The sequence below is a fragment of the Oncorhynchus masou genome, chromosome 6 (assembly GCF_036934945.1).
Source record: "Oncorhynchus masou masou isolate Uvic2021 chromosome 6, UVic_Omas_1.1, whole genome shotgun sequence".
Lineage (NCBI taxonomy): Eukaryota > Metazoa > Chordata > Actinopteri > Salmoniformes > Salmonidae > Oncorhynchus > Oncorhynchus masou.
In genome coordinates this window covers 49,869,854-49,897,716 of record NC_088217.1, presented here as the reverse complement: position 1 = coordinate 49,897,716, position 27,863 = coordinate 49,869,854, and the positions used below count along the sequence as shown (strand labels likewise).

The 27,863-nt window shown below is 44.0% G+C and overlaps 1 protein-coding gene across 1 annotated transcript in view; it reads right to left on the bottom strand.

The window, feature by feature from the left end:
* Window positions 1–27,863, bottom strand: part of LOC135542205 (forkhead box protein J3-like) — an 87,683-nt gene that overhangs the window by 22,969 nt on the left and 36,851 nt on the right. Inside the window, exon 3 of the mRNA XM_064968991.1 lies at window positions 2,127–2,201. Coding sequence (XP_064825063.1) covers window positions 2,127–2,201 — 75 coding nt within the window. The remainder of the gene's footprint in view (window positions 1–2,126; window positions 2,202–27,863) is intronic.

The window sequence follows — 27,863 nt, the reverse complement described above, 5'->3', positions numbered from 1 at the left end:
ACTAACCTAGTTTTACCAGCTCTGTCAGGAGGAATGGGCCAAAATTCACCCAACTTGTTGTGGGAAGCTTGTGGAAGGCTACCCGAAACATTTGACCCAAGTTAAAAAATTTAAAGGCAATGTTACCAAATACTAATTGAGTGTATGTAAACTTCTGACCCACTGTGAATGTGATGAAAGAAATAAAAGCTGAAATAAATCACTCTACTATTATTCTGACATTTCACATTCTTAAAATAAAGTGGTGATCCTAACTGACCTAAGACAGGGACTTTTTACTAGGATTAAAGGTCAGGAATTGTGAAAAACTGGAGTTTAAAATGTATTTGGCAAAGGAGTATGTAAACTTCAGACTCAACTGTATATGTGAGTATAAATCCCATTATACCTCACTGTTCTGTAGCCCAATTCCATTGTTGGTATATTTGGCGATGTTGGTCTTCACTGCAAGAGGCTGAGAGTAACGGACAGAGAAACGTCTAAGGACGCCTGAAGGTGAGCTGCCTGAGCTGCGTGTTTTGATCAAAGCATCTGGTTCACTGCTAGATGTATGAGGATTTGGGGGTTAACTGTTTCAATTAGAGCTCTTGGTAGACTCAGACTCACTGCGCCGGTGGAGACGGGCGGCGTTTCTTTTAATTAGGCAAAAAAAAAGAAACATCTTTAAGCACAAACCCTTGGGGAGTTTCTGCATTTCTCCACACGCCCCTCGAGACTCGACGGGGGAAGAGACTTCTTAAATAAATCACAAACGCACTGCATCATAGTGAAGCCGGCAAAGCAAGAATGTCTGTCCATAATGTAAGCTACAAATGTAAGGAAAACTAAGCTCCACCATCCATGCCGTCTCGACACAAAATGCCATGGACGTGATGATTCCACCAGAAGCCCTGATGACCTGTTTCTCTCAGAGGCTGGTGATTTTCCTACAGTATTGTATGTCAACCTATATTTTTAAATCACGGTGCACATTTAGCATTCTGAACCGGTTAACACGTGCAATAAATAGGTCTCTGCAGTGGGAGCCGTAACAGCACTTTTACACCCCCGGTGAAGGTGTACGCCACGCATGTCATCTCGCTCTCCATCTCAGAGGTAGACACGGTGCTCTCCTATCTCATCCGACCAGCACTGCTCATATCCCTGCCACATTACAATACTGATGGAACCTATCTAGAGGCTAGCACTTCTTTGAAGTTGTCTTGGGGGGGGGGGGTGAGAAATTCCAAATTAAGTTGGCCATGCATTTGGAATGGGACTCACAGCAATAGATTATTTTGTATTTAGTGCAGCTCCCAGGAGTGTCAATATCAGAGGATTACAGCAAAACATGAAATTAGCATTCAGTCCCCAACCTCTACAGTACATAGCTTGGCGTAGCTCTTCAAGCCACTGTGTGCCTGTTCGCCAGACAAAAACTCTTACATATGGTTCGACCAATTCACATAACCAGGATACACTAAATATAGGCCCACATGGTCCAACCACGTGAGAAACAAAGCGCAGTGAGAGATACTAGTAAGACAAGGGACAGGGCGAGAGATGGGAGTGATTGTGTGGTAAAACAGGCTGGTATGGGAGCTGGTGGTGTCATAGCGGCAGTCCCTGCCGGCCTGAGATGGGGCGGGAGAGGCAGGTGCTGTATGTGTCAGGGTGAGAGGAGAGGGAGGCCACGCTAAGTGATGATCTGAGGGCTTTTCTCCTCATAACCCAGCCCCGAGAGGCACTTTTGGAGCGTTACTCGAAATGCACTGACTACGGCCTTATTTTGGCCTATTCCCACAAGGACAGTGACTTATTATCACATCTTCGTACTTAGTCTGCCCACAGGTCTAAAAAACAAAAACAAAGCAAAAAACAATCTTTACATTTGACATGCAATTTTGTGGGGGTGGAATGTTCAAAATAGATTACGAGCGTGCCATGCATTTCCAGACTGTCAGAGCACACTGGCAGGCGTTCACAGCGAACATGTTCCTCATGCAGACAGCATTAGATCATATTGGAGGACTACTTGCAAAGAGTGAGTCTAGACTAGTAGGTCTGTCTGTGGACACCAGCCGCTTATTTCCGCTACGTTCAGTCATCTCTGTATGTTGGGTTTGAATGAAACACGGTCGTCTTACCTTTCCCGGGTCGTCTTTGGAGCGAGGCACTTTGAGAAAACACTTGTTCAATGACAGATTGTGCCGTATTGAGTTCTGTGGGGAGAGAGAGAGAAATTTGGGGTTAGAGATAATGGATTTCATTTTTTTCCCACTTTTTAAATCACATCAAAAAGTGAAGAGGTCTCGTGTCTTTGAGCAGAGAGCATGTCATAGCCACAGAGGCTGTGCCATTGTGAGAAAGACCAAAGAGGGACCTTGGTAGCATGGTACAACGTCATCCTTTGGTGTCAAGTCTCATTTCCTGTCAAGATACACTTGTTTTAAAAATGACACCTTGGGAGGAAATAAACTGCTATATCTGTGACTAGATGTCAGTCTACACACCGTCACTGGACCAGGCCAAAGCTACCAGGACCGGGCCTAATCTACCCGGTAACAGCAGACTGGCTTCTTCTACTTCTCAAATTACATGGGCGCCAACAATCAAAGCTCAGCTTGAATTAAGAGACACGCATCCCAAATGAATCCCTCACTGGGACGATGCCTGATATTAATTAATGCTACACAAGTCTCCTTGGGGGGGGGGGGGGGGGATAAATTATGTAGATCATTCTGAAACTTAACTCATTACAGTGTTAGCTATTCCTCACCCACAGAGGCTGATATACATCTGCCTGGTCGGGGGCTCGGAGCAGCCATGATGATGGCTGTAGAGTGGAGCGTTGCTCCTGGTTTAGTATCAGTTAGGGTGGAGCCGGCCAGCCTCCTGGAATCAGCTGGGGCTGGGCCAGCCACAGGCTTAACGGACTAGCCGAATACACACATCTCCACACCATTCTAGTATTGACAGATGGCTGCACTAAGCACCTTTGAGATCCTCAGATGAGTCGGATGGTCGTTGGGCAGATGTGTGATGTATACAGCCCAAAGCCGATAAGATGGCGCTGATTGTAACAGCAGTATAGAGAAATACACCTCAGGAAGAGAGGACAACGACAGTCTTGTTATCAAGCTGTCAATCCCCGGTGGTAAAATCCCCTGAAAGGCTAAAATCCAATACACCAAAACATACACAACCTAATGCAACAAAAAGTGGCAGGACCGTTACAGGAAGGGCAGATTGTGTTCATTATAGAAAAATAAAATGTATTCATTTTTTTATTTATTTTTTAAACTCAATAACGAGGCTAATCAAACCCCAAAATCTGTGTCACTGTCTGATAGCATCAGTGCTATATCTTCCAGTCTAGTGTGGGACTGGAGTGCATCAGTCAGTGTCCGTGGTTGATGGAGAGATGGTCCAGCAAGCCTGCCTGCTCTACTGGGAATCTGCTGCCATGCCCAACAGTTTGGGAACCACTGCATTAGTTGATATGACCACATGTCAAGTGGGGACACTCAGCTGTGTGACACCGTGCATGTGGATACATCTGTATAGACATACAGTAGACTATGCAGAATATTCATAGCCTACATTCAGGTCCAGGAACAGAATGGTGTGATGCACACCATCAGTTTGGAAAACATTAAGGCCATTAGGTCCCTAGGAAAACAAAAGAGAGAGCGAAAGGAGGGCCCGAGTGTAATGCTGACCTTACAATGTCTTACAAGCGTAAGCACTTAAGACCGAAGTAAAACCCATCCACCTTCCACAGACTCAGCCGGCGAGGAGCAGGAGGGCATGTCGAACACTTGATGCCACGAGGTGAGAAGGGCAAGTAGCGCTCAGCGAGATGTTGCTCAGTCGCCATTTAGTGCCTTCTTGCAGGCCTAAATCATTGATACGGTCATCCAGGTCTGACACAGCCTAGAGTACTGCCAGTGCATTAACAGGTTGACTTTTTAAATTAACTCTTCTCTCCGACCGTCTGTGTGTGCCAGCGACACACTGTATTCTATCAAACACGCTCCCATCTAAGCTTACAAGTCACTGGTGTGAAACTAACAGGCTGAGGGTCAATCGTAGGAGAAAGGGTGAAATGGAGTGGATAGAAGCCTTTAACACGTTACGACCGCAGCGTCTCGCAGAGAAACGTCAGGAGAGCCACTTCGGCTCCATTTGAGAGACCCTAGCATCCTTGCAGGGAGGCAGAGCACAACCCGTCAATAAGATGACAACACGCTGGTGAGAATCCTCCCAATTAAAGCCAGTTAGCTTTTCCAAAACAAACACTTTATGGCTATACTACAATTAGCCTTAGCTTCTCCAGCATGCAGCGCATCATACTGACACACAATGATGACGGAGCAGCCAGATCAGTAACCCACAGTGTGGTCATAAGTACACTGAGTAGAAGGATTTATTGCGTTATGGCAGTATTGCAGGGGTCCATCCAAAGTACTGCCCAGCACGTACAGCACGTACAGCACCTGCAACCCCCACAGTGGGGCTCACGCCCAGCCGGTGTGCGTGTCTCCCGCTGTCGCCTCACACACACAGACACGTCTCAAAACTAACGTGGTGATCCAACGCCAGGGCAGCACCGTCCCTGCCCCGTCCCGCCTTAACACATCACTCACCACCACCCTCCCGACGCCCCTGCGGCCCAGCAGGGGCGAAGGGTAGCCAGGGGAAAGTAGGTCACGTTGACGACCTCGCGTCAAACGTTCAGAGTGAGGCAAAAGGACAGGCTGTGTCACTGCCCTGCGCCTCACAGGGGGGGGGGGGGGGGCCAGTGCACCCTGCCGAGACCCAGCGGTCCGGTCCGCAGCCTCACCAGGGTGCAACTGCGACGCAGGGAGGTGGAGTTCTCTCACACAGAGAGAACCCGTGGAGAAAAGAGGACTCTCCACAGGTCTAACGCAGTCCTCTGCTGCTGCGCCTCCACATGTCCTATTGACAGGCATGCCAACACATGGCATTTCTCCCTCTTCATGTAAAAGTTGAGTATTTACTTGTGAGCCCATTTTTAAAAAATATTTAAAAACTAATCTTAGCAAGGGAAGGCCCAAACGAGCGCTTTAAACTCCAAATGGAACAGCGCTTAAATGCCTTCAGATTTGCAGCAGTGTGTGATCAATATGTTTTCCCACAACTTGGCAGTGTCAGGGTTGTAACCCATTATATTGCATAACCCTGATCTGTTGTACTGGAGTTGCACAGTTTCTTTTGACATTTTTCCCCCAATAATAACAACACTAACAACGTACCCACAAGTTCACTTTACATTCCAAACATCTCTTCTCAACATTAACACTTAAAAACAGACAGCACCACAAGGCTTTTAAGAGCATCTTAAACATGCATGTAAAAAAATAAATAGAATACAGGCCTTTGCAGCCAAAAGCAAATAGTACAAGGATAGCATGACCTTTAAATGACCTGTGGGAAAAACTCCATGTGAATGACTGAGGCAGACACAAAGAGTTGAGCCACTGCTGCTGCAGTGCATACATCAGATCTAGTCTTGTTATACAGAAAGGGATGTGATCTTTCAGATAAGGCCTGCAGCAGCATTCTGTGAGCGAGGACAGAAAGAGAGAGAGGACTGAGCCACAGCACAGCTATGATACAACAAAGGAAGGAACCAACCAGCAGCGAGGATAAAGCATTGGTACAGTAGATTTGTTTGCATTGTTGTTACACACATTCTATACAAGGTCCCATTCCTACACAGAACATAAACCTGACCTCAGCTTCAGAGATCTCCACAGGGGCTAAGGAATGTAGCACCTTTGCTGTCTATTTGTTGTGGGAAGACGTTGAACGTCACAGCGCGCGCACACACACATTCCTTCACTTCCCCACCTAACACAGTTCTCCCCCAACCCCACGCACACCACCTGAAGAGTAGACGCACAGTCAAGCACAAGCTCAACGCACAGCACACACCGAAAATCTCTCATAACCAAAGTATTGAGACCCGTAGCCCACACTTGAAGAGCCACGAAGTCAACCGCAACGATTTTCAACTTGATTGTTTACAGGCTTCAAAGGCATATCTGTTTCCCTTGGTATCTTGTAGCAGTCTTGGCATGCTAGGCTTTAAACCCCTTAGTCTCTGATCTTTACTCGCTTGTATGTCGTTTTAATAAAACGTCAACAGTTTGCTTGCTGCAGCAAAATGCATGCCAAGGTAAAACTAATACATTTAAAAACCCTACTTGTCTCGTCGACTAAATGGAGTCAGGCCAATTGTTTGGTCGATAGGCTGTTAGTCGACAGAGATTATTTTTTATTTTTTTAGTCGAGCCACGGCAAATAGATATAACTACACACATACAGTACCGGTCAAGTGCGGACACCTGATTCTAGGGTTTTAAGTTTGACTATTTTCTACATTGTAGAATAATAGTGAAGCCATCAAAACGAGAGGTCGACCGATTGATTTGATTCAACGCCGATACCGATTGGAGGACCAAAAAATGCTGATACTGATTAAAAATCGGACGATTTTTATAAATTTGTAATATTGACAATTACAACAATGCTGAATGCTGAAACACTTAATACGATACATTAAATATATTTAGTCTCAAATAATGAAACATGTTCAATTTGGTTTAAATAATGCAAAAAAACTGTTGGAGAAGTGCAATATGTGCCATGTAAAAAAAAACTAATTAAGTTCCTTGCTCAGAACATGAAAGCTGGTGGTTCAATATTCCCAGTTCAAGTTTTAGGTTATTATTATAGGAATTATGACGCATCAACTATTTCACTCCATACCATTTGTATTTCATATACCTTTGACTATTGGATGTTCTTATAGGCACTTTAGTATTGCCAGCCTAATCTCAGGAGTTGATAGGCTTGAAGTCATAAACAGCGCTGTGCTTCAAGCATTGCTAAGAGCTGCTGGCAAACTCAGGAAAGTGCTGTTTGAAGGAATGCTTACGAGCCTGCTGTTGCATACCACCGCTCAGACAGACTGCTCTATCAAATCAGACTTAATTATAATATAATAAACATAGAAATACGAGCTTTTGGTCATTTATATGGTCAAATCTGGAAACTATCATTTCGAAAACAAAACCTTTATTCTTTCAGTGAAATACGGAACCGTTCTGTATTTTATGGAACGGGTGGCAACCCAAAGTTTAAATATTGCACAACCTTCAATGTCATTTCATAATTATGTACAATTCTGGCAAATTAGTTCACATCGAGCCAGGCGGCCCAAACTGTGTCATGTGCCCTGACTCTGGTTGCACTGAACGCAAGAGAAGTGACACAATTTCCCTAGTTACTATTGCCTGCGAGCATGATTTTTTTTAAACTAAATATGCAGGTTTAAAAAAATACTCTTGTGTTTTGATTTTAAGAAAAGGCATTGTTTACGGTTAGGTACATTTGTGGACAAAATGGTGCTTTTTAAATCGGCAATGCGCTTTTGTTAAATCACCCATTTTGGCAAAGTTGAATTCGGCTGTGATTGGATGATAAATTAACAGGCAACGCTTTGATTATATGCAACGCAGGACAAGCTAATTAACCTAGTAATATCAACCATGTGTAGTTAACTAGTGATTATGTGAAGATTGTTTTTTTATAGGATAAGTTTAAACCCAGCTAGCAACTTACCTTGGCTCCATGCAGCCACAAAGTCCATTTGACGCTGCACTTGTGTGGCAGGCTCACTCGCATAACAGGTGGTCAGCCTGCCACGCAGTTTCCTCATGGATTGCAATGTAAATCGTCCATAATCGGCATTCAAAAAGGCCAATTACCAATTATGAAAAGTTGAAAAAGCGGCCCTAATTAGATCGGTCGACCTCTAATCAAAACTATGAAATAACACATATGGAATCATTTAAAAAATGCATTTCATTTAACTAGGCAAGTAGCTTAAGAACAAATTATTATTTACAATGGACGGCTTAGGAACAGTGGATTAACTGCCTTGTTCAGGCGCAGAACGACAGATTTCTACTTTGTCAGCTGAGGGATTCGATCTAGCAACCTTTCGATTACTGGCCCAACTCTCTAACCAGTAGGCTACCTCCCGCCCCAATCATGTAGTACCCCAAAAAAAGTTTAAAATCTTGAGTAAGGAAACACACCGGATTACTTTTGATCCCTTGCGTGAATAGCCGACAGCCGTGTCTGTCAGGAGCTCACTGGCACAGGAAACTTTATAGGATAGTTTATACAATGCTGCAAGTTAGCTAGCACAAACTTCAGGCTGGACCAAGTTAATAGTTGATACAATGCTTCAAGTTCCTTGCAGGCAGGCCATCCAATGAGATATATATATATATCAGCATTTTTACCTATGGGCTGCAAATGTTATTTGTTGGCTTTATGTAGGCCATTTTTACATACTGGCAATAGTAGTTAACTTTAGATTTGTACAATTTTCATTTAGATAGAATTTTGTTTAACCACATGACATTGATTTTGAGATATGAAGAAAAATTCAAATGAAATGGTTCCATGAACATCCTAACTGGCACGCAGATCAGTAGAAAGGGTAAGATAGTCCTGTGGCCCCGGGCGCAGTGCGCGCTGACACGGTCGCCAGGGGTACGGTGTTCCCTCCGACACATTGGAGCGGCTGGCTTCCGGGTTAAGTGGGCATTGTGTCAAGAAGCAGTGCGGTTTGGTTGGGTTGTGTTTCAGAGGATGCATGGCTCTCGACCTTCGCCTCTCACGTGTCCGTACGGGAGTTGCAGCGTTGGACAAGACTAACTACCAATTGGATACCACGAAAATTGGGGAGAAAACAGGGTAAAGAAAAAGAAACCAAAAAAAATTAGAAGAGGTACAATAAACTTGGCAATCCAAATGGAAAAGGTTGCCAACCGCTGGTGTAGCCGATCACTGGCATTTTCAGGAGCTTAATGGCTGCAAAGGACAGTGGGAGGAGTCAGGAAAATGTTTTTCCTCTTCTGTTTAGGCCATAAAGATTCGGGCTCAGTCCTCATTTTTAAATCACAGAGCTTAAAAGCTTCCGACGTGCTCAGTAGCTTTACATATAGTTGACGTTATTCAAACATAGGGTATCTATATGGAAAAATACACTTAAAAAAAAATGTTGACCAAGCATGCAAGTTGAGGCCATGTGAATTAAGACAGAAAGCAGTAAAAAATAGAAAAACATGTCGATCACAAAACGCACAGTTTGTGATGCAGATCCTACCTAGCCTACCTGTGTGTAACATGTTGAAGTAGGCCTAATCTAAACCAAAAAAAATCCTCTGCAAAATGAGATTACACCAACTGGAAATTCTATTTCAAATGGTTATATTAAACCCATCCTTCACAAGTATATTAAAATGATGAAAGCGATAAATGCTTGCATATGGAAATTTAAAAGATGCATGCGCATAGCCAGCAAATAAAAAAATCAGTGCTCAAAATAACCACAGTGATAACTCCTGTTTCTACTGTACAATAAACTATTTGCTTAAAATCAGATAAAGCTTTTCAAAACGTACTGACTATTTAGAAAGGTTTCTCCTTACCATTTGGTGCTGAAGAACTTCAGATCCAGTACAATAAAAAGCAACCCACGCAAGCCATTTTAACCCCAGTTGAAGCTGTGCCGTCTACACCCACTGGATAACCATGGTGGGAGTTGCCTGCTAGGGTCATTTAGTTCCATACAGATCTTAGATTCACTTCTGTATAGGCTGGTGTACATATTCCATACATATGCATTGGGTCATGTTAGGTAATAGGCAGATGAGACGGGCTGGTTCCTGTCCATCAGGTGGGTATGGGATCGTTAAGCCTCGCTTGCCAGGCTTAGAGAGCTACTAGCCGATATTAACTACACTTTAGTGCAGGGGTGAGCAAAATACGGCCTACGGTCAGGGGCCAGCCCGTCGGCCGATTAAATATGGACCTCGGGATAAAACACTGAAATAACTGCACCTTTTCTGGCCCGCAAACCGATTGTCCATTTTTTTTTCTCCGCTAAAAAAAAGAAATAATAAAATATAAATAAATTTGTGCAGCCTTCAATACAATTATTACCCACTCCTGCTTAGTGCGTGGCTGGCTGTGAAGAGGAGACATGACTGGGAATGAAAATAGGTGTGGGAGACAGAGCCCCTCCCAGGCAGGTATGCAGGGGACAAGATGATGCCAAGAGAGAACTGGACACCGACTTACACGCCAATCAGTCACGGTCGACCCAAAATGCACCGGTAGATACTCCCCATATTCTGGCTTTTCAGTTAGTCATAGAGAGTGTGATCCTGAAGACATCCATCTTCATCTGAAGTTACTTCGTGAAAGTAATCCAAGGATATTTACACCCACATTCAGTTTAGGCACAGACAAAACTCCTATTCTCCGGAGTGGCACAGAAGTTTATGAAAGCTGCACTAAGGATGTTCCCTTTCCAGCAGTAGGAGGGGATTGGAGACCAAAAGCACTGCAAAAGAAAGTGTTCTGAGCTCAACCTCGCTCACACCCACATCTTTACCTGCTTTGTTGGGTAACCTTGAGCTCAGTCTGCGGAGAAAAAAAAAATCCAAACTCTTCTGCATTATTTTCTGGATGTATTAAAGGTTACAGACCTGACTCTTGAGTGCAACATGAGATTTTTCAACGTTTCCTTTCAAAATTGGTAGCCAGGTTGGCTGCTGCAAATTATTTTTGAAAGGCTACGGGGGGAAATTCACTTAAATGTAACACTGAATGACGGGTCAACACAATGACAAAAGAGCTGAGCCACTCGTCTGAACCATTTTAATCATAGTCCTTCAGGAGCGCTCTCGCCTGGTGCTGAGAGCAAAGCACACACAGTCAAAGGGCTTTCCACAGTCTTCAGAGCAGAGCAGCTCCACTCATAACTAGAGCCTTTCAAATTGTTTTATTTTTGGCCTGATTCGGTTTAGTTCTCCCCAAAAAATGTGTTTAGTTTTTTCAGGTTTGACCCCCCCCCCCCCCAAGATTCGCTCTCAAAAATCACAAGGACATGGACCTTGTTAAAAACAGTCAGAGAGAGGAGAATAGAGGAGAGGGATGGAGCCACTGTTCTGTCATCATTCACTGGTCAGCACAGCACAGGAGACTAGGAGAAGAATTGGGTCTAGAGGAATGAACGAAAGAACAAGGTGGTCCAGAAGAGTTGGAAAAAAAAGTAGTGGACATATAGGCCGAGCCTAGCGTTTGCTTCATTGCCCAGGCTGTCTATTTGGCTCATCTTACCATTCTGGTGAGATTCAAATTGAACTGAAGGTCTTGCACAATTGATTTGCAGACAAAGGAAACATCTAAAAACAAGATCTGCATCATCTAGATGAAGGCCAATTGCACTTCCACTCTGACTTGATCCCCGAACTGTGAAACTCCAAGAGAAAACAAAAAGACAATTTGACAGGTTTTCAGAAGGGAAAACTATCCTCGCACATTGCATTCACCATTTGACATAACATGGCAAAAAAAAAAACAGTTCTGAATTCGCAATATTTGCCATAAGAGAGAAGCACACAATAAGCCTGGCTATAAATTGGGTCTGTTCCATTCTGACGAATGCAAGCTTGCACTTTCGTGCTTCTGTGCAATACATGGCTCTCCCCTCCCTCCCTCTCTGCGGAGGCAGCACAAGGCCATAAGAGATTGGAGGCAAAGTGACGTCCTCCAGTTTATCCTCCCTGAAAGCCTTCGCATGCTCTCAGTTCCACATGAGAGATCTGATGAAAGCCGTTTGTCAGCACGCCACTTAATTATCAGGCAGTAGAGCGTCCGATAGTATCCTTCCACTAACAATAGCTGCTCACAGCAGCCCCCTATAGTGCACACACTCACACCGCTCCATCGGTACCAAGTAGTGCCAACAGCCCACTTAAGAGTAGAACAAATTAAATGCTACAAAGACATATTGAGTATAAATTCTGATTTCTATGGCCTTGTCAGTCTCTAGCCTTGTAAGCTGTGGAAAGCAAATAGACATATGTAAAATGTGGTTACCAGACAGATTTTTTGGACTATGGACTAATAAAAAACACCTTCTGTAAAAGACCACAATAATCCTGTATAACATAGCCCATGTCACCAAAACTAAATGCATTTACCCTTTGAGGTAGAGGGAATAATATTGAGAGGCAGATGACATGTTTCAGGTTACATTTTATCTTGCCCCGACCTCTTGGACGCTGATTTCCTAAAGACAATTGAAGGATCTGAGAAAATAATGTGGTCGTTTTGTGTCATGAAGTCTGGCAGAGAAACTAAACACATTGACCTGCAATTTGCTTCCATTGAATTTCCCGAGCTTATACTCCCCAATAATCAAAACATACAGAGCAAAATGTAGGCAACATGCATTCATTCTTTAGGTTTACCATTCTTGGCAGAGTCAAATTTGTTGACTTTTAAAAAAGCCTGAAAATAGCAAAAATGTCTCGGGGATGGAAGAAAGATAAAAAATAAATTAAAGAAACACCACATCTAACGTAGCGAGAAGGTCAAAGTGGAACAATATGAGACTGAAATAAGGCATATGAATTTAGTATTCAATGTCAGAGAGACGGAAATGACTTGCCAGCCATGATTGAGCACCACTAAAAAAAAAAAAAAAGGCAGGAGGAAGTACGTTTTGCGATTGGGACGATCTCATCAGAAACGTGGTGGAGTTCTCTGGAGGCATCATATATTCAATATGCTTGGTGAATGCAAACTGACTGCCTTTGGGAGTTTGGTTGTTTAATGAATTGCAAGAAAATAATATTCTCAGTGGAAATACAGGTCCATCATTTCATATTCAGTCGTGTTCTTCTCCCGTCGCTCTTAAGAGAACAAGCAGTGAAAAGACACGGATAAATGAAGGTTTCACAAATAGACCAGGGGTCTTCCGGTCCACATTTACCTCCATCCAAAGATGGGGTCGTCAAACTCATTCCATGGAGGACCTAGTGTAGGGCTGGGCTGTATACAATATTTGACTCTACACACACACACACAAACATACAGCTGCACGGACCGGTTTGGGTTTTTTGTATAACTGTATTTCAATGTTTGGTTTATTAAATGTGATACGACACTCGGCCTTGTGTCACGTCCGTTTTTATAGTTTTCTATGCAACTTGAGTGAGTCGTCCCTCTCCGCCTCTCACCAAGCCCCGACCCGTCACTCAAGGAGCACAGTTGTTGCTCGCCCACTTCAACAGACTTTAGTCTGCATGATCAACGCAGCAGCTGGCAACAAGATGTTGATGAAAAACGATGCTGCTTTCCACTTTGCGTCTTAAATGTATAAAACCACAGCGTTCTATGATGACATCATTAGTTTGTGCGTCTTACCGTCTGCAAAAAGCTACTTTGTCTTTTCTTAGGTAGTTGTGGCTAAAATAAATTCTGTTAGCCACTTATCACTAGATAGTACATTTATTAGCGGAGTCAGAGCAAAAACTTAGCTAGCTAATACAGCCTGATTAATACCAGTGCTGATGTAGGCCTAAATCAGCATGTTGCTTGTACAACACCTTCTAAAATCAGAGAGGAGTAGGTGAAGAATGAACATGTTAGCTACATGTACATGAAGTAAGAGAACATAGTTAAAATGTTGACAAAGGCTATAGGTTTCCCTGGGAAACACATTGGTTCCCAACCCTGACAAATTCCGCCCTGGCTTTTTCAATAGTTGTCATGTCAAACTGTATTCAATGTGACCAATATTATATTCCAACTATATATTTAGAATAATCATTATATTTCCATGATCGCAACGGTTCACCCATGTTTTGATCTAAATCAAAATTGCAACATTCGGTTAAAAAGAAGCGCTTGATTGTTTGCCCATTTCATACAGACCTACGTAGCAGTGTAGAAAAACTCTCAAGTGCTCAAGTGATTATAAGTGGTTAAGTTTGATTGAACAATATCAGAATTGATAAAGACCCATTGAAATCACTTAGAATATATGTTTCCACCAATGTGTATAAACCCTGGATGACTGACAGAGGGTGTTGTATTGAAGCCACTGCACAGCCATCTTGGTACACCTCAAAATAAATGTATTTATTAATGTCTACGTTCATTTGACACATTTTTTCTACTAGACACCTTAATTTATCATTTAAAAGTATATTATGTGCACCAAAACATTTCTTGGTATTTTTTTGTTGTGAGGTAATGTTACTGTCCCCACTATAACCCCAAAATATTTCAAAGCTTGTACAAATATGTACAAATAATAAATAAATAAATAAATAAATATCATTTATCACCCAGCTCACTGTTTGCTGGTTTTCCCTTTCAATTAAGACCTACATAACCAAATGAGGGGAGTTCCTTACTAATTAGTGACCTCAGTTTGTCAATCAAGTACAAGGGAGGAGAGAAAATCTGCAGACACGCTGCCCTCCGTGAAATGAGTTTGAGACATGCGATCTAAAGCCTCTGGATATACAAAACAATCCCCCAATAGGACAGAGAAACTATCCTACCTCGGATTAAACTATACAGAATCAAAGAAGTTCATATGGGGCAACCAAGCACATCATGCCTTTGCATCACAGGCAGACAGAGCATGACACAACCCCGTATCTGCGGTAGATCTCCCATGGTAACCTGTCCTCAGGGTGCACTATTCGTCCTTACAGGAATGTACAGAGGAACAGAAAAAGAGCCTTTAAAAATGTGAAGTGTTGCCTTAGCTTCCACCTTCAGACCAAACCTGGACTTTCCTGAAGTCTATTTGACTTGCTACCGATTTAAAAAGCAGCTACAGACCTCCTTTTCAGCCCATTAGCCAAGTTAATGTTGAGCTGACAGACTCGCTGACCCATAAATAATACATGGCAGTGGTCAAGAGAGGCCAGACACCTCAGAGCACCCGTTCATCCCTCTACACGACCGCATTAATGGGCTAATTCAGAGGCAATTAACTGGTGGGGAAGAGGGCTGTGGCCTCGCGGCTGCAGGGCTCAAAGCCGGGGCAAACAATTGCTCTGAGCATTCACACACACACACACACACACACACCATCTCCCACACAGAGCCCCATTTACATATTGTACTAGGACAGAACTCCCAGCATCTAGATAGAGCCTGAGCAAAACCACAAGGTAACAGTAAACGCGTGTTAAAACGTTGGCTTCCGTTCTTCCTGGTCACGGCTAAGATTCCAGAGTACAATCCTGTCTCTACACTGGCGACTCGTAAGCATAGTCAAACTGTGCTGCTTTGAGCCACATTGGGTTTCTACTGCAGCCTTTATGCTTACACAGCCCCTGCCTCGTAGCAAATTGACTTAGACCATTTCTTTGATGTTTGTCAAATGGGACTTTCATTCGATAAATTAACTGCAGAAAACTTGCATTGAAAACGTTGACATTGACAAACGAGCAATTACAACCAGCAATATTCATGTGTCATATCCGTGGATGTAGTGACCTGCGATTAGCCACACTGACGCTGGATGGGAGAGTCGTGGCTGTCAATAGGAGTGGAGGGAAGGCTGAGCAGCCCATTCTGACATGTCATCCATCACTGGTTCCGCTCTGCCGCCACAGCTGTGTCACTGTCCCCCTCTCCGTCGAGCACCGACCCCAATGAGGACATGCAGGCACGGGGCTCAAGTTTCTCACTCAGAGACCGTCCAGACGTGAGCAAGGCTTACAGAGAGAGGCGTAGAAAAGCTCTCAGATGTGGCAATGACAACGTTAAAATAATCAACATGTCGCCACGTTATGCTTTGCACATGGTGATATCTTGACATTCACACCACATTCATGCCATTGCAGAAAGCGGCGATCGCAAGCGGCAGCGTGAGGTTATTAGCTCTGGGACAATGTGATCAGGTGATCAGGATTACGTAATTACCATGGAGGCTCGAGGATGCATTAGAACAAAAATGAAATAAGCCAGGAACCTTCTCACTATAATTACTACCCATGCTGATTAGATGAACATGCCAATCATTAGGGCTTGTTACCTCTGCTTTTAATTCCTATCAGATGACGGTGACCTGCCGTGTGGCTGTATAGTCTCGTTAGCTCACATAACCCTCCAGGTTTAACGGTATATGCTCAGTGAAGGGCTTTACCTCAGCCAGCCTCCAGAACTTCGGCCTGATCCCCAGTCAGTCAGTCTCATGATCCCCAGGACCTTCCCACAGGTTCTAATAATTAGTATTGGCTTGAGCTTTATTCATTTTTAAATGTTTTTTTTTTTAAGAAAAAAAAAAAAAAAAGGCGCACGAGAGAACAGCTGACAAATTAGCAGCGAGCTTCACGGGAGGCAAACGATCTACAGGGAGAACAGACTACCTCAATTATGGATATTATTAATGAAATCAAACAAAGACCGGGAGACCGAGAGAAGGGAAGAAATCCGTCACACATACTTTATTAAAAACACGAGAGCATTGATTGTTTGATCGTTCATGTTTTCTGGAGGATTTGTGAAAATAGTTTTTATATAGCAGAAGCCAGCGGCAGCAGCCGGCCTAGCCCAGCTTAGGTGGATTTAACAGGGAAGATTCAGAGTTAAAGGCGGATTCCAAGGACTTGGCTCTATTTATAGCATGTAGAATTCATCATGGCTCAGCGCCTCTCCACCCCTCTGTCTATCCCCCCCTCTCCACCACCCCCCTTTCCGGGAGAAATCAAAGTACCTATGAGAGGCCATGCTTAGGCTCAGACTGACCTAACACCGAAAGGCCATGAGTAGGAATTGAATTCAAACGTCGAGCTTAGGCTTTCAATTAAAACGAGACCGGCAAAGCAAAGGCTTTCATGATTGGGATTCAGTCTTATACTGAAGCCATGGTAAAGCCTTCACCATCTCAAACTAGGGTCCTGTGTTCGCGCGATCATGTGACATGCATGGTTTTAACCTTTATTTAAAGCTTTTTCCATGAAACTTTCCCCCTTTTCTTTTTATGTCAGATGGTTTAGCACCATCCTCAGACAACCGCTTTCATTTTGTGTAAGGCTTTAAATAGAGGATTAAAATGATGACGATGTCACATGACTGCACAAACCACAGAGCCCTGCACTTAGGACTGTTAAATTCTCGCTGCCCTTGCTACAATGACAGGAACACCCATAAGGCCAAAATGGACACCACCTCAGAAGAGCATCACATCCTAAAAAAATGAAATAAAAATATCCAAATTCGGTTGGGTACAAAAAGGATGACTGAAGGATTCTCATACTCTCCATCTGTTTTCCCTTTAGAAGAACCTGAGGACTAGCTAATTATTTTTCTAGTTTAATGAGTTTTTCTAGTATTTTTTTTTTTATGTCTAAAATTCCTTCAAGTTCATAACTCTGTAGCTAGGGTGATTTCACCCCCACCTCCCAAATGGTCTCCATTTCCAGCCTTACATCTGAGACAAAGCATTGGCACAGCCCATTGGAGGTGATGATCTCAGTCGCCACATAAGCGAACAGATCTGGAAAAGCCATAAAAATACAGAACCACCCCCTTTCTTCAGTTATTAAATACACACAAATAAATCTCAGCGAATCCAAATTCATCCCTATACTGTGTTTCACTGCGTTGCTGAGTCTCAGTCCAAACCCTACCCCCAGCTACTGAGCAGCTGTAGAGCCCATTCTGCTTCCTCACTGCTCTAGTGTCGTCGTAGCACTCGGCGGCTGAGCAACATGCCCCCATAACACAGACCGAGACGCGCTGCTTTTCAGATAGGCCAGGAGCAGTGACTCAGCAAGTATGCACCCCATCCAGAGTTCAACAGTGGATCACTGTCCAACACCATCAGTGGAGAAATAAACAGCACAGCAGCAGTACTACTACTACTGGGGTCTCAGTCAGGCAGCAAGTCAGGTATTGACTTTAAACAGATTTCATTATCACAGTCGAGGGAGCTTCGGCGATCAATTTGTGACTAATGACGGATGGTAAAATGTGTTTCTCAGCAGGGAAAGGAAAAACCGTAAAATTAAAAAAAATAAGTTAATATTTAGGCTAAGATTTGCTTGTATGGAATGGAACCTATAGATGAACTGAACTGTGAAGTCATGGTCATGAGCTGGGAAAAGACACAGTTACATAAAAACAGAGCCAAAATCAGTACATATGGGCCACAAGAGACAGCTCCAGAGCCCCGAGCCCTTTCATGTTCCTCAATGTAGTCGACTCCTCACTCAACAGGGTGTGGGGACAACAGCTCCTGCCAAATGGATGCGAGGCATGCCAGCCAGCATGTCCTCCCCGCCCACTCCAAGGGGCAGAGTGAGAGCAGTGGGGAGGCGGTGGGGGGAGGAAAGGTGAGGCTGGTGGGCGGGCAGCCAGGCAGGAGCTTCCTGACACGGGAACCCGCCACACAGCAGGATCAAACCGGCTGCCGAATGATTCACTACCACTCCCACCACCAACACAGTCGGCACCGGGCCTCCACACAGCCACTTCTGCTGCATCTACAATTAACAACAATCTGGGGAGAGACGGAGTTGCTAAAAATATTCCCACATGCATCTCAAAAAACAGGGCTCTCACTTTGCAATGTCAGTGCCTTTGATACAGCATGATAAGACCGTGTTCTAAAATGGTCGTATTTTTCGGGGCCGGGGAAAATAAGCATTAGTTACTCTAAATATGTATCTCAGCTGCTGAATTATTGAATATCTGCAAAGCATTTAAAATGTAACCGCTTGCTTAGCAGGGTAATGGAGAAGTAGATGGAGGTATCAGAGTCTACCGTTGAAGCAATTTTACACTTTCACATTCCACGCCCTGAAACCCAAGCTTGGAGGTGGGAGATAGCAGGGGCAGAGAGAAGCGCAAAACACGCTTACCTGACTGATCACATTTAAAATAGGCAACAGGAGCTGCCTGGGATTTCTGTGCTGCAGTCAGTCACTACGTTAGTGAGCAGCAACATTATCTCCAAAGTAAATAATGTCCCGGAGGAACGGCAGCTCCCCAAATCACTTCTTAAAAAACAGAAACCGCTCCAGGCTGCTATTATTAAGCTTTCGCCATCCAATGGGAAGGGGAACCTTTGATCCCTTTAGGGTGCAGCGCATTTGCATTTTATAATGAGATCAAAGAGGCTAGGTCTGTCCAGGGCCCCTGCAGAAGGCAGCGCCGTACCCCATCTCTAGTCTGCAGACTGGCCCGATTTATAGCCTCCTAGACACTGGAGCCGTTTCTTAATCAACATGACACAGTAGCTGTGAGGACATGTAGACATGCAGTAGGGAGATGGTGTTTGTAGGGCAATCGGCATCCATTATTTGCCAGCTTGCCTTCACGCAGGTGTGGAAAACATGGGAAAATCACAGTCGCAACAATCTCCTCCTCAACAGTTAAAGTTCAAGAGCAAACATTTCAAACCTGGTTGAGAATTGCGCCATGTTCTCTTTGGCATCCTTCACCTGCTAGAAACGCAGCAGGGAAAGAGTTTCTGCCTGCACTGGACGACATACGGTGTGGGAGGAAAGATTTGAGACGGAGGTGGACGGCTCCACAGTCAGCGACTATTGGATTGGGTGTACATGCGTGCGCGGGTGTGTACCATCCGAGAGCACTAAGGAGTTGTTTTCCCGGAGTTAGAGCGGGCCGAACAGGAGCTCCGCTGGCGTCATCTGTGGGTGCTCTAGCGTCTATACATTTAATACCTTAACACCGAGGTTTATACTGAATGTGTCACACGTCGAAGAATCCCACACTACTGCATTTCAGCGGTAGCCTATAGGCTGTGTGGTCTGAGGAGCGAACAAGTCACTGCAGGGCCGAGGTATGAGACCCAAGCAGGTCAGGTAGAACTTGGATCACTTTAAATTCATTAGCGGTGCACCCATCTGCCAAGGCCCGGCCGGACACACGTTTTCAGAGGGTCTGATCAGATTAGATGGCCGGTTTGAAGCGGGATTATAAACCTGTTTTGTAAACAGATTTCAGATCTCTGCAGATAACATGAGCTTTTGCATGGACTGGGTGCCCAGTAATCCTCTAGTGTCTATACATTTAATACCTTAACACTGAGGTTTATACGGAACGTGTCACAAAACAAAAAGGATCCTAAACTAATGCATTTCAGAGGTAGCCTATAGGCTGTGTGGTCTGAGGAGAGAACAAGTCACTGCAGGGCCAAGGTATGAGACCCAAGCAGGTCAGGTAGAACTTGGATCGCTTTAAGTTCATTAGAGGTGGCTCAGGCAGGAGCCAGCCAGTGTGAAACTAATAACCTTAGAAACTGATCCACAGCCAAAACGTCTTGATAAAAAAAAAAAGTAGTCTCATCAGCATCAAGAGCTTTGGACAGGCGAAGCAGGACATCTCAACCTGGGAGAGACCAGATCACTCTGAGTTGCCTTTAAATCTGTAGAAAGTCATTAGGGCCAGCGCCACATATCCTACACTGCAATGACAGACTGGAATGGATCAGTTTGAGCAGCAAGATTGAATTGGACTAGAGGGAACAGCAGACAACACAGAAGGGTCTGTTTTAGAATACAAGAAGCAACACACACACACACACACACACATTATTCTCCCATGTAACATGCTAGGTGATGTTGGTACAAATATATACTCTGGGATGAAGGGGGGGGGGGAACTATAGAAAGGATGATATATCCTTAAGCAAGTATCCATGTAGCAGGCATAGTGGGCCAACATAAGTCAGGACTAGCCAGTGTGTTTCTCCAAGTACTAGCTATTCCCCAAACATCGTTCTCGTCAGCTAGAGTGTGACCTACAGCACAGGCCTATAAAAAAAACAAGAGGTCTCTTTTTATAACTCTTCTGCATCGCTTAAGAGTGCAAAAATGTATCCAAAAGTGCTTTAGAGAGCTGGAGAGTTTAAGAAAGCCTCTGTTTAATTGCCTGCTCGTGGACGCAGTGTGCTTATTCACTCCTTCAAAAACGACCACGCTCATATTTTTTGACCTTGATGAATTAGCTGTTCCTATTGACAGCACTTATTGATATTTCTTAAAAGCGTGGGCTAATGGAGTTCTATGGAGATGATTAAATGCCTGGATTAGCCCGGTCTCATCTCGGAGGCACAGCCCGCATTATCATACAGAGCAGACGCGTGCGTGCTCTGGCTCCTAAATTCTTGCAGCCCGCCAACATCTCTCCAGGGGAATAGCGGAGTGATGACTGCATCCGACCTACATTCACCCCGCCCAGACATGCTCACATCAACCCCTCACACACAAACACGAAAGGAACTAGACACACACTATCCACATTTTCGAACATTGCTATGTGCACAGACAATGGAAGTGAAGGATTCGACTTACACCTTCCTTACCTACTGCAGTGCCCTCCTGGCAAACTTGCGAGAGTCCATTTTTTTCTAGAGTCTCTAAGTCAAGTATACAAGTGAAATTGTATATGTATTTAATTAAAGTTCGCTAATGATAGCTATATCTATGAGCAGTTATGTTGTGATAATTAGGTTAGTTGTGTAAGAGTTAAAACCTCTACAGGATTGATGTCTGTCCCGCGGGTCGGTTGAGCTAACATGCGTTAATGTGATTAGCATGACGTAAGTAACAAGAACATTTCCCAGGACATAGACATGTCTTATATGGGCAGAAAGAGTAACAAGAATTTAAGCTAACTGTAGTGTCCAATTAACAGCAGCTATTAGAGTGAAAAAATACCATGCCTTTGAGAGCGCACAGCAAAATATTTTATTACGGCAACTGGTTTGATACATTCAGTAATCTTGCCGATTTGTCATCGAGGGTCCCAGAGATAAAATGCTGCATTGTTTTGTTTGATAAAATACATTTTTATATTCAAAACGTAGGCACTGGGTTCCACAGTTTGAACCTCTGCCGTGTCTGCTCCCATCTAGATGGTTCTGTGAAGGTTAGTGCCTTTTATGGAAGCCATCAATTATGACATACCTGGGAGTGTGTAAAACATATTTTATTGCCGTATCATTTCTATATGTTCTCCTTAGTTATGTACTTAAATGTATCAATTGACCAATTCGGGCACTTTTTGCTTGATACAAGATTTTAAACAGTAATACAATGGTTCATTGAATCAGTCTAAAACTTTGTACATACAGTGGGGAGAACAAGTATTTGATAACCTGCTAAATCGGCAGTGTTTCCTACTTACAAAGCATGTAGAGGTCTGTAATTTTTATCATAGGTACACTTCAACTGAGACAGAATCTAAAACAAAAATCCAGAAAATCACATTGTATGATTTTTAAGTAATTCGCATTTTATTGCATTACATAAGTATTTGATACATCAGAAAAGCAGAACTTAATATTTGGTATAGAAACCTGTGTTTGCAATTACAGAGATCATACGTTTCTTGTAGTTCTTGACCAGGTTTGCACACACTGCAGCAGGGATTTTGGCCCACTCTTCCATATAGACCTTCTCCAGATCCTTCAGATTTCGGGTCTGTCGCTGGGCAATACGGACTTTCAGCTCCCTCCAAAGATTTTCTATTGGGTTCAGGTCTGGAGACTGGCTACGCCACTCCAGGACCTTGAGATGCTTCTTACGGAGCCACTCCTTAGTTGCCCTGGCTGTGTTTTCATGCTGGAAGACCCAGCCACGACCCATCTTCAATGGGGGAAGGAGGTTGTTGGCCAAGATCTCGCAATACATAGCCCCATCCATCCTCCCCTCAATACGGTGTAGTCATCTTGTCCCCTTTGCAGAAAAGCATTCCCAAAGAATGATGTGTCCACCTCCATGCTTCACGGTTGGGATGGTGTTATTGGGGTTGGACTCATCATTCTTTCTCCAAACACGGCGAGTGGAGTTTAGACCAAAAAGCTCTATTTTTGACTCATCAGACCACATGACCTTCTCCCATTCCTCCTCTGGATCATCAAGATGGTCATTGGCAAACTTCAGACGGGCCTGGACATGTGCTGGCTTGAGCAGGGGGACCTTGCGTGCGCTGCAGGATTTTAATCCATGACGGCGTAGTGTGTTACTAATGGTTCTCTTTGAGACTGTGGTCCCAGCTCTCTTCAGGTCATTGACCAGGTCCTGCCATGTAGTTCTGGGCTGATCCTCACCTTCCTCATGATCATTGATGCCCCACGAGGTGAGATCTTGCATGGAGCCCCAGACCGAGGGTGATTGACCGTCATCTTGAACTTCTTCCATATTCTAATAATTGCACCAACAGTTGTTGCATTCTCACCAAGCTGCTTTCCTATTGTCCTGTAGCCCATCCCAGCCTTGTGTAGGTCTACAATTTTATTTGATGTCCTTACACAGCTCTCTGGTCTTGGCCATTGTGGGGAGGTTGGAGTCTGTTTGATTGAGTGTGGGGACAGGTGTCTTTTATACAGGTAACGAGTTCAAACAGGTGCAGTTAATACAGGTAATGAGTGGAGAACAGGAGGGATTCTTAAAGAAAAACAGGTCTGTGAGAGCTGTAATTCTTACTGGTTGGTAGGTGATCAAATACTTAAATTTGCATTTTATTGCATGACAATTACTTAAAAATCATACAAATGTGATATTCTGGATTTTTGTTTTAGATTCCGTCTCACAGTTGAAGTGTACCTATGATAAAAATGACAGACCTACATGCTTTATAAGTAGGAAAACCTGCAAAATCGGCAGTGTATCAAATACTTGTTCTCCCCACTGTACACTGCTGGCATCTAATTGCCTAAATCACACCTAGACTCCTAAGTGATATAATGGCCTTTCGCTTGCATTTCAAAGATGTAACAATTCTTTTTGACCAGATCTAATGTGTTATATTCCCCTACATTAATTTCACATTTCCACAAACTTCAGCGTTTCCTTTCAAAATGGTATCAAGAATATAAACTCAGCAAAAAAAAAAGAAAACATCCCTTTCAGGACCCTGCCTTCCAGATAACTTCACAGATCTTCATTGTAAAGGGTTTAAAAAAGGGTTTCCCATGCTTGTTCAATTAATGAACATGCACCTGTGGAACGGGCAATAAGACACTAACAGCTTACAGACAGTAGGCAATTAAGGTCACAGTTATGAAAACTGAGGACACTAAAGAGGCCTTTCTACTGACTCTGAAAAACAACAAAAGAAAGATGCCCAGGGTCCCTGCTCATCTGCGTGAGCGTGCCTTAGGCATGCTGCAAGGAGGCATGCAGAAGTGGTCAGGGCAATAAATTGCAATGCCCGTACTGTGAGACTACTAAGACAGTGCTACAGGGAGACCGGACGGATAGCTGATCGTCCTCGCAGTTGCATAACACGTGTAACAACACCTGCACAAGATTGGTACATCCAAACATCACACCTGCGGGACAGGTACAGGATGCCCGAGTTACACCAGGAACGCATAATCCCTCAATCAGTGCTCAAACTGTCCGCAATGAGCTGAGAGAGGCTGGACTGAGGGCTTGTAGGGCCTGTAAGGCAGGTTCTCACCAGACATTACCGGAAACAACGTCACCTATGGGCACAAACCCACCATTGCTGGACCAGACAGGACTGGCAAAAAGTGCTCTTCACTGATGAGAAGCAGGTTCTCACCAGGGGTGATGGTCGGATTCAGCTTGTTGTCATTGCAGGCAATCTCAACGCTGTGGTGTACAGGGAAGACATCCTCCTCCCTCATGTTTTTATTTATTTCACCTTTATTTAACCAGGTAGGGAAGGTACAAGTTCTCATTTTCAATTGGTACCCTTCCTGCCGTCTCATCATGACATGACCCTCCAGCATAACAATGCTACCAGCCATACTGCCCTTTGTGTGTGTGATTTCCTGCAAGACAGGAATGTCAGTGTTCTGCCATGGCCAGCGAAGAGCCCGAATCTCAATCCCATTGAGCACGTCTGGGACCTGTTGGATCGGAGGGTGAGGGCTAGGGCCATTCCCCCCCCAGAAATGCCTGGGATCTTACAGGTGCCTTGGTGGAAGAGTGGGGTAACATCTCACAGCAAGAACTGGCAAATCTGGTGCAGTGGTTGAGGAGATGCACTGCAGTACTTAATGCAGCTGGTGTCCACACGAGATTGAGACTGACTTTTGATTTTGACCCCCCTCTCTGTTCAGAGACACATTATTCAATTTCTGTTCGTCACATGTCTGTGGAACTTGTTCAGTTTATATATAAGTTATTGAATCTTGTTATGTTCATACAAATATTTACACATGTTAAGTTTGCTGAAAATGAACACAGTTGAAAGTGAGAAGACTTATTTTTTTTGCTGAGTTTACATATCCTTGCTTCAGGTCGTGAGCTACAGGCAGTTAGTTGGTTATGCCATTTTGACGCGAAAATTGGGGGAAAAAGGGTACGATCCTTGAGAGATTTTAACTTCTTACAGCTGGGGGGCAGTATTGAGTAGCTTGGATGAATAAGGTGCCCAGAGTAAACTGCCTGCTACTCAGGCCCAGAAGCTAATATGCATATTATTAGATTTGGATAGAAAACACTGAAGTTTATAAAACTGTTTGAATGATGTCTGTGTATAACAGAACTCATATGGCAGGCAAAAACCTGAGAAGAAAATATAACCAGGAGGTGGGAAATCTGAGGTCTGTATGTTTAAGCCTTTGCCTGTGTAAAATTTGGTTTGATTGCACTTCCTACAGCGTCCACTAGATGTCAACTGTCTTTAGAACCTTGTTTCAGGCTTCTACTTTGAAGGGGGAGAGAATAAGAGCTGTTTGAGTCAGGTGTCTGGCAGAATGTCATGTGCTCAGTCTCGCGTGCGCCCGTGAGAGTTAGCTGTGTTCCTTTTCCTTTCTAAAGACAAAGGAATTGTCTAGTTGGAATATTATTGAAGATTTATGAAAAAAACATCTTAAAGATTGAATCTGTTTCTACTTCTACGAACTGTAATGGAACTGTCGTCTGAACTAAGTGCCGTGTGAATTTGTGAACTAAACGCAAACAAAAATGAGGTATTTGGACATAAATGGACTTTATCGAACAAAACAAACATTTATTGTGGAACTGGGATTCCTGGGAGTGCATTCCGATGAAGATCAAAGTTAAGTGAATATTTATAATGCTATTTCTGACTTCTGTTGACTCCACAACATGGCTTGTATCTGTATGGCTTGTTTTGGTCTCAGCACTGTACTCAGATTATTGCATGGTGTGCTTTTTCCGTAAAACGTTTTTGAAATCTGACACAGCGGTTGCATTAAGGAGAAATATATCTTTAATTCTATGTATAACACTTCATAAATGTTGATGAAAATACAAGAGTATTTATATAAATTGATGTGGCTCTCTGCAAAATCACCAGATGTTTTGGAAGCAAAACAATAATGAACATAACATGCCAATGTAAACTGAGATTTTTGGATATAAATATGAACTTTATCAAACAAAACATGTATTTTTATTTAACCAAGTAGGCTAGTTGAGAACAAGTTCTCATTTGCAACTGCGACCTGGCCAAGATAAAGCATAGCAGTGTGAACAGACAACTATGTACAGCTGCAGCGATCGGTTAGCTGCTCAGATAGCAGATGTTTGAAGTTGGTGAGGGAGATAAAAGTCTCCAACTTCGGCGATTTCTGCAATTCGTTCCAGTCACAGGCAGCAGAAAACTGGAACGAAAGGCGGCCAAATGGCTTTAGGGATGATCCGTGAGATACACCTGCTGGAGCGCGTGCTACGGGTGGGTGTTGCCATCGTGACCAGTGAACTGAGATAAGGCGGAGCTTTACCTAGCATGGACTTGTAGATGACCTGGGAACCAGTGGGTCTGGCGACGAATATGTAGCGAGGGCCAGCCGACTAGAGCATACAAGTCGCAGTGGTGGGTGGTGTAAGGTGCTTTAGTGACAAAACGGATGGCACTGTGATAAACTGCATCCAGTTTGCTGAGTAGAGTGTTGGAAGCTATTTTGTAGATGACGTCGCCGAAGTCGAGGATCGGTAGGATAGTCAGTTTTACTAGGGTAAGTTTGGCGGCATGAGCAAAGGAGGCTTTGTTGCGGAATAGAAAGCCGACTCTGGATTTGATTTTCGATTGGAGATGTTTGATATGAGTCTGGAAGGAGAGTTTACAGTCTAGCCAGACACCTAGGTACTTATAAATGTCCACATATTCAAGGTCGGAACCATCCAGGGTGGTGATACTAGTCAGGCGTGCAGGTAGCGAACGGTTGAAAAGCATACATTTGGTTTTACTAGCGTTTAAGAGCAGTTGGAGGCCACGGAAGGAGTGTTGTATGGCATTGAAGCTTGTTTGGAGGTCAGATAGTGTCCAAGGACGGGCCGGAAGTATATAGAATGGTGTTGTCTGCGTAGAGGTGGATCACGGAATCGCCTGCAGCAAGAGCAACATCATTGATATATACAGAGGAAAGAGTCGGCCCGAGAATTGAACCCTGTGGCACCCCCATAGACTGGCAGAGGACCGGACAGCATGCCCTCCGATTTGACACACTGCACTCTGTCTGCAAAGTAGTTGGTTAACCAGGCAAGGCAGTCATCAGAAAAACCAAGGCTACTGAGTCTGCCGATAAGAATATGGTGATTGACAGAGTCGAAATCCTTGGCAAGGTCGATGAAGACGGCTGCACAGTACTGTCTTTTATCGATGGCCGTTATGATATCGTTTAGTACCTTGAGCGTGGCTGAGGTGCACCCGTGACCGGCTCAGAAACCAAATTGCACAGCGGAGAAGGTACGGTGGGATTCGAGATGGTCAGTGACCTGTTTGTTGACTTGGCTTTCGAAGACCTTAGATCGGCAGGGCAGGATGGATATAGGTCTGTAACAGTTTGGGTCCAGGGTGTCTCCCCCTTTGAAGAGGGGGATGACTGCGGCAGCTTTCCAATCCTTGGGGATCTCAGACGATATGAAAGAGGTTGAACAGGCTGGTAATAGGGGTTGCGACAATGGCGGTGGATAGTTTCAGAAATAAAGGGTCCAGATTGTCAAGCCCAGCTGATTTGTACGGGTCCAGGTTTTGCAGCTCTT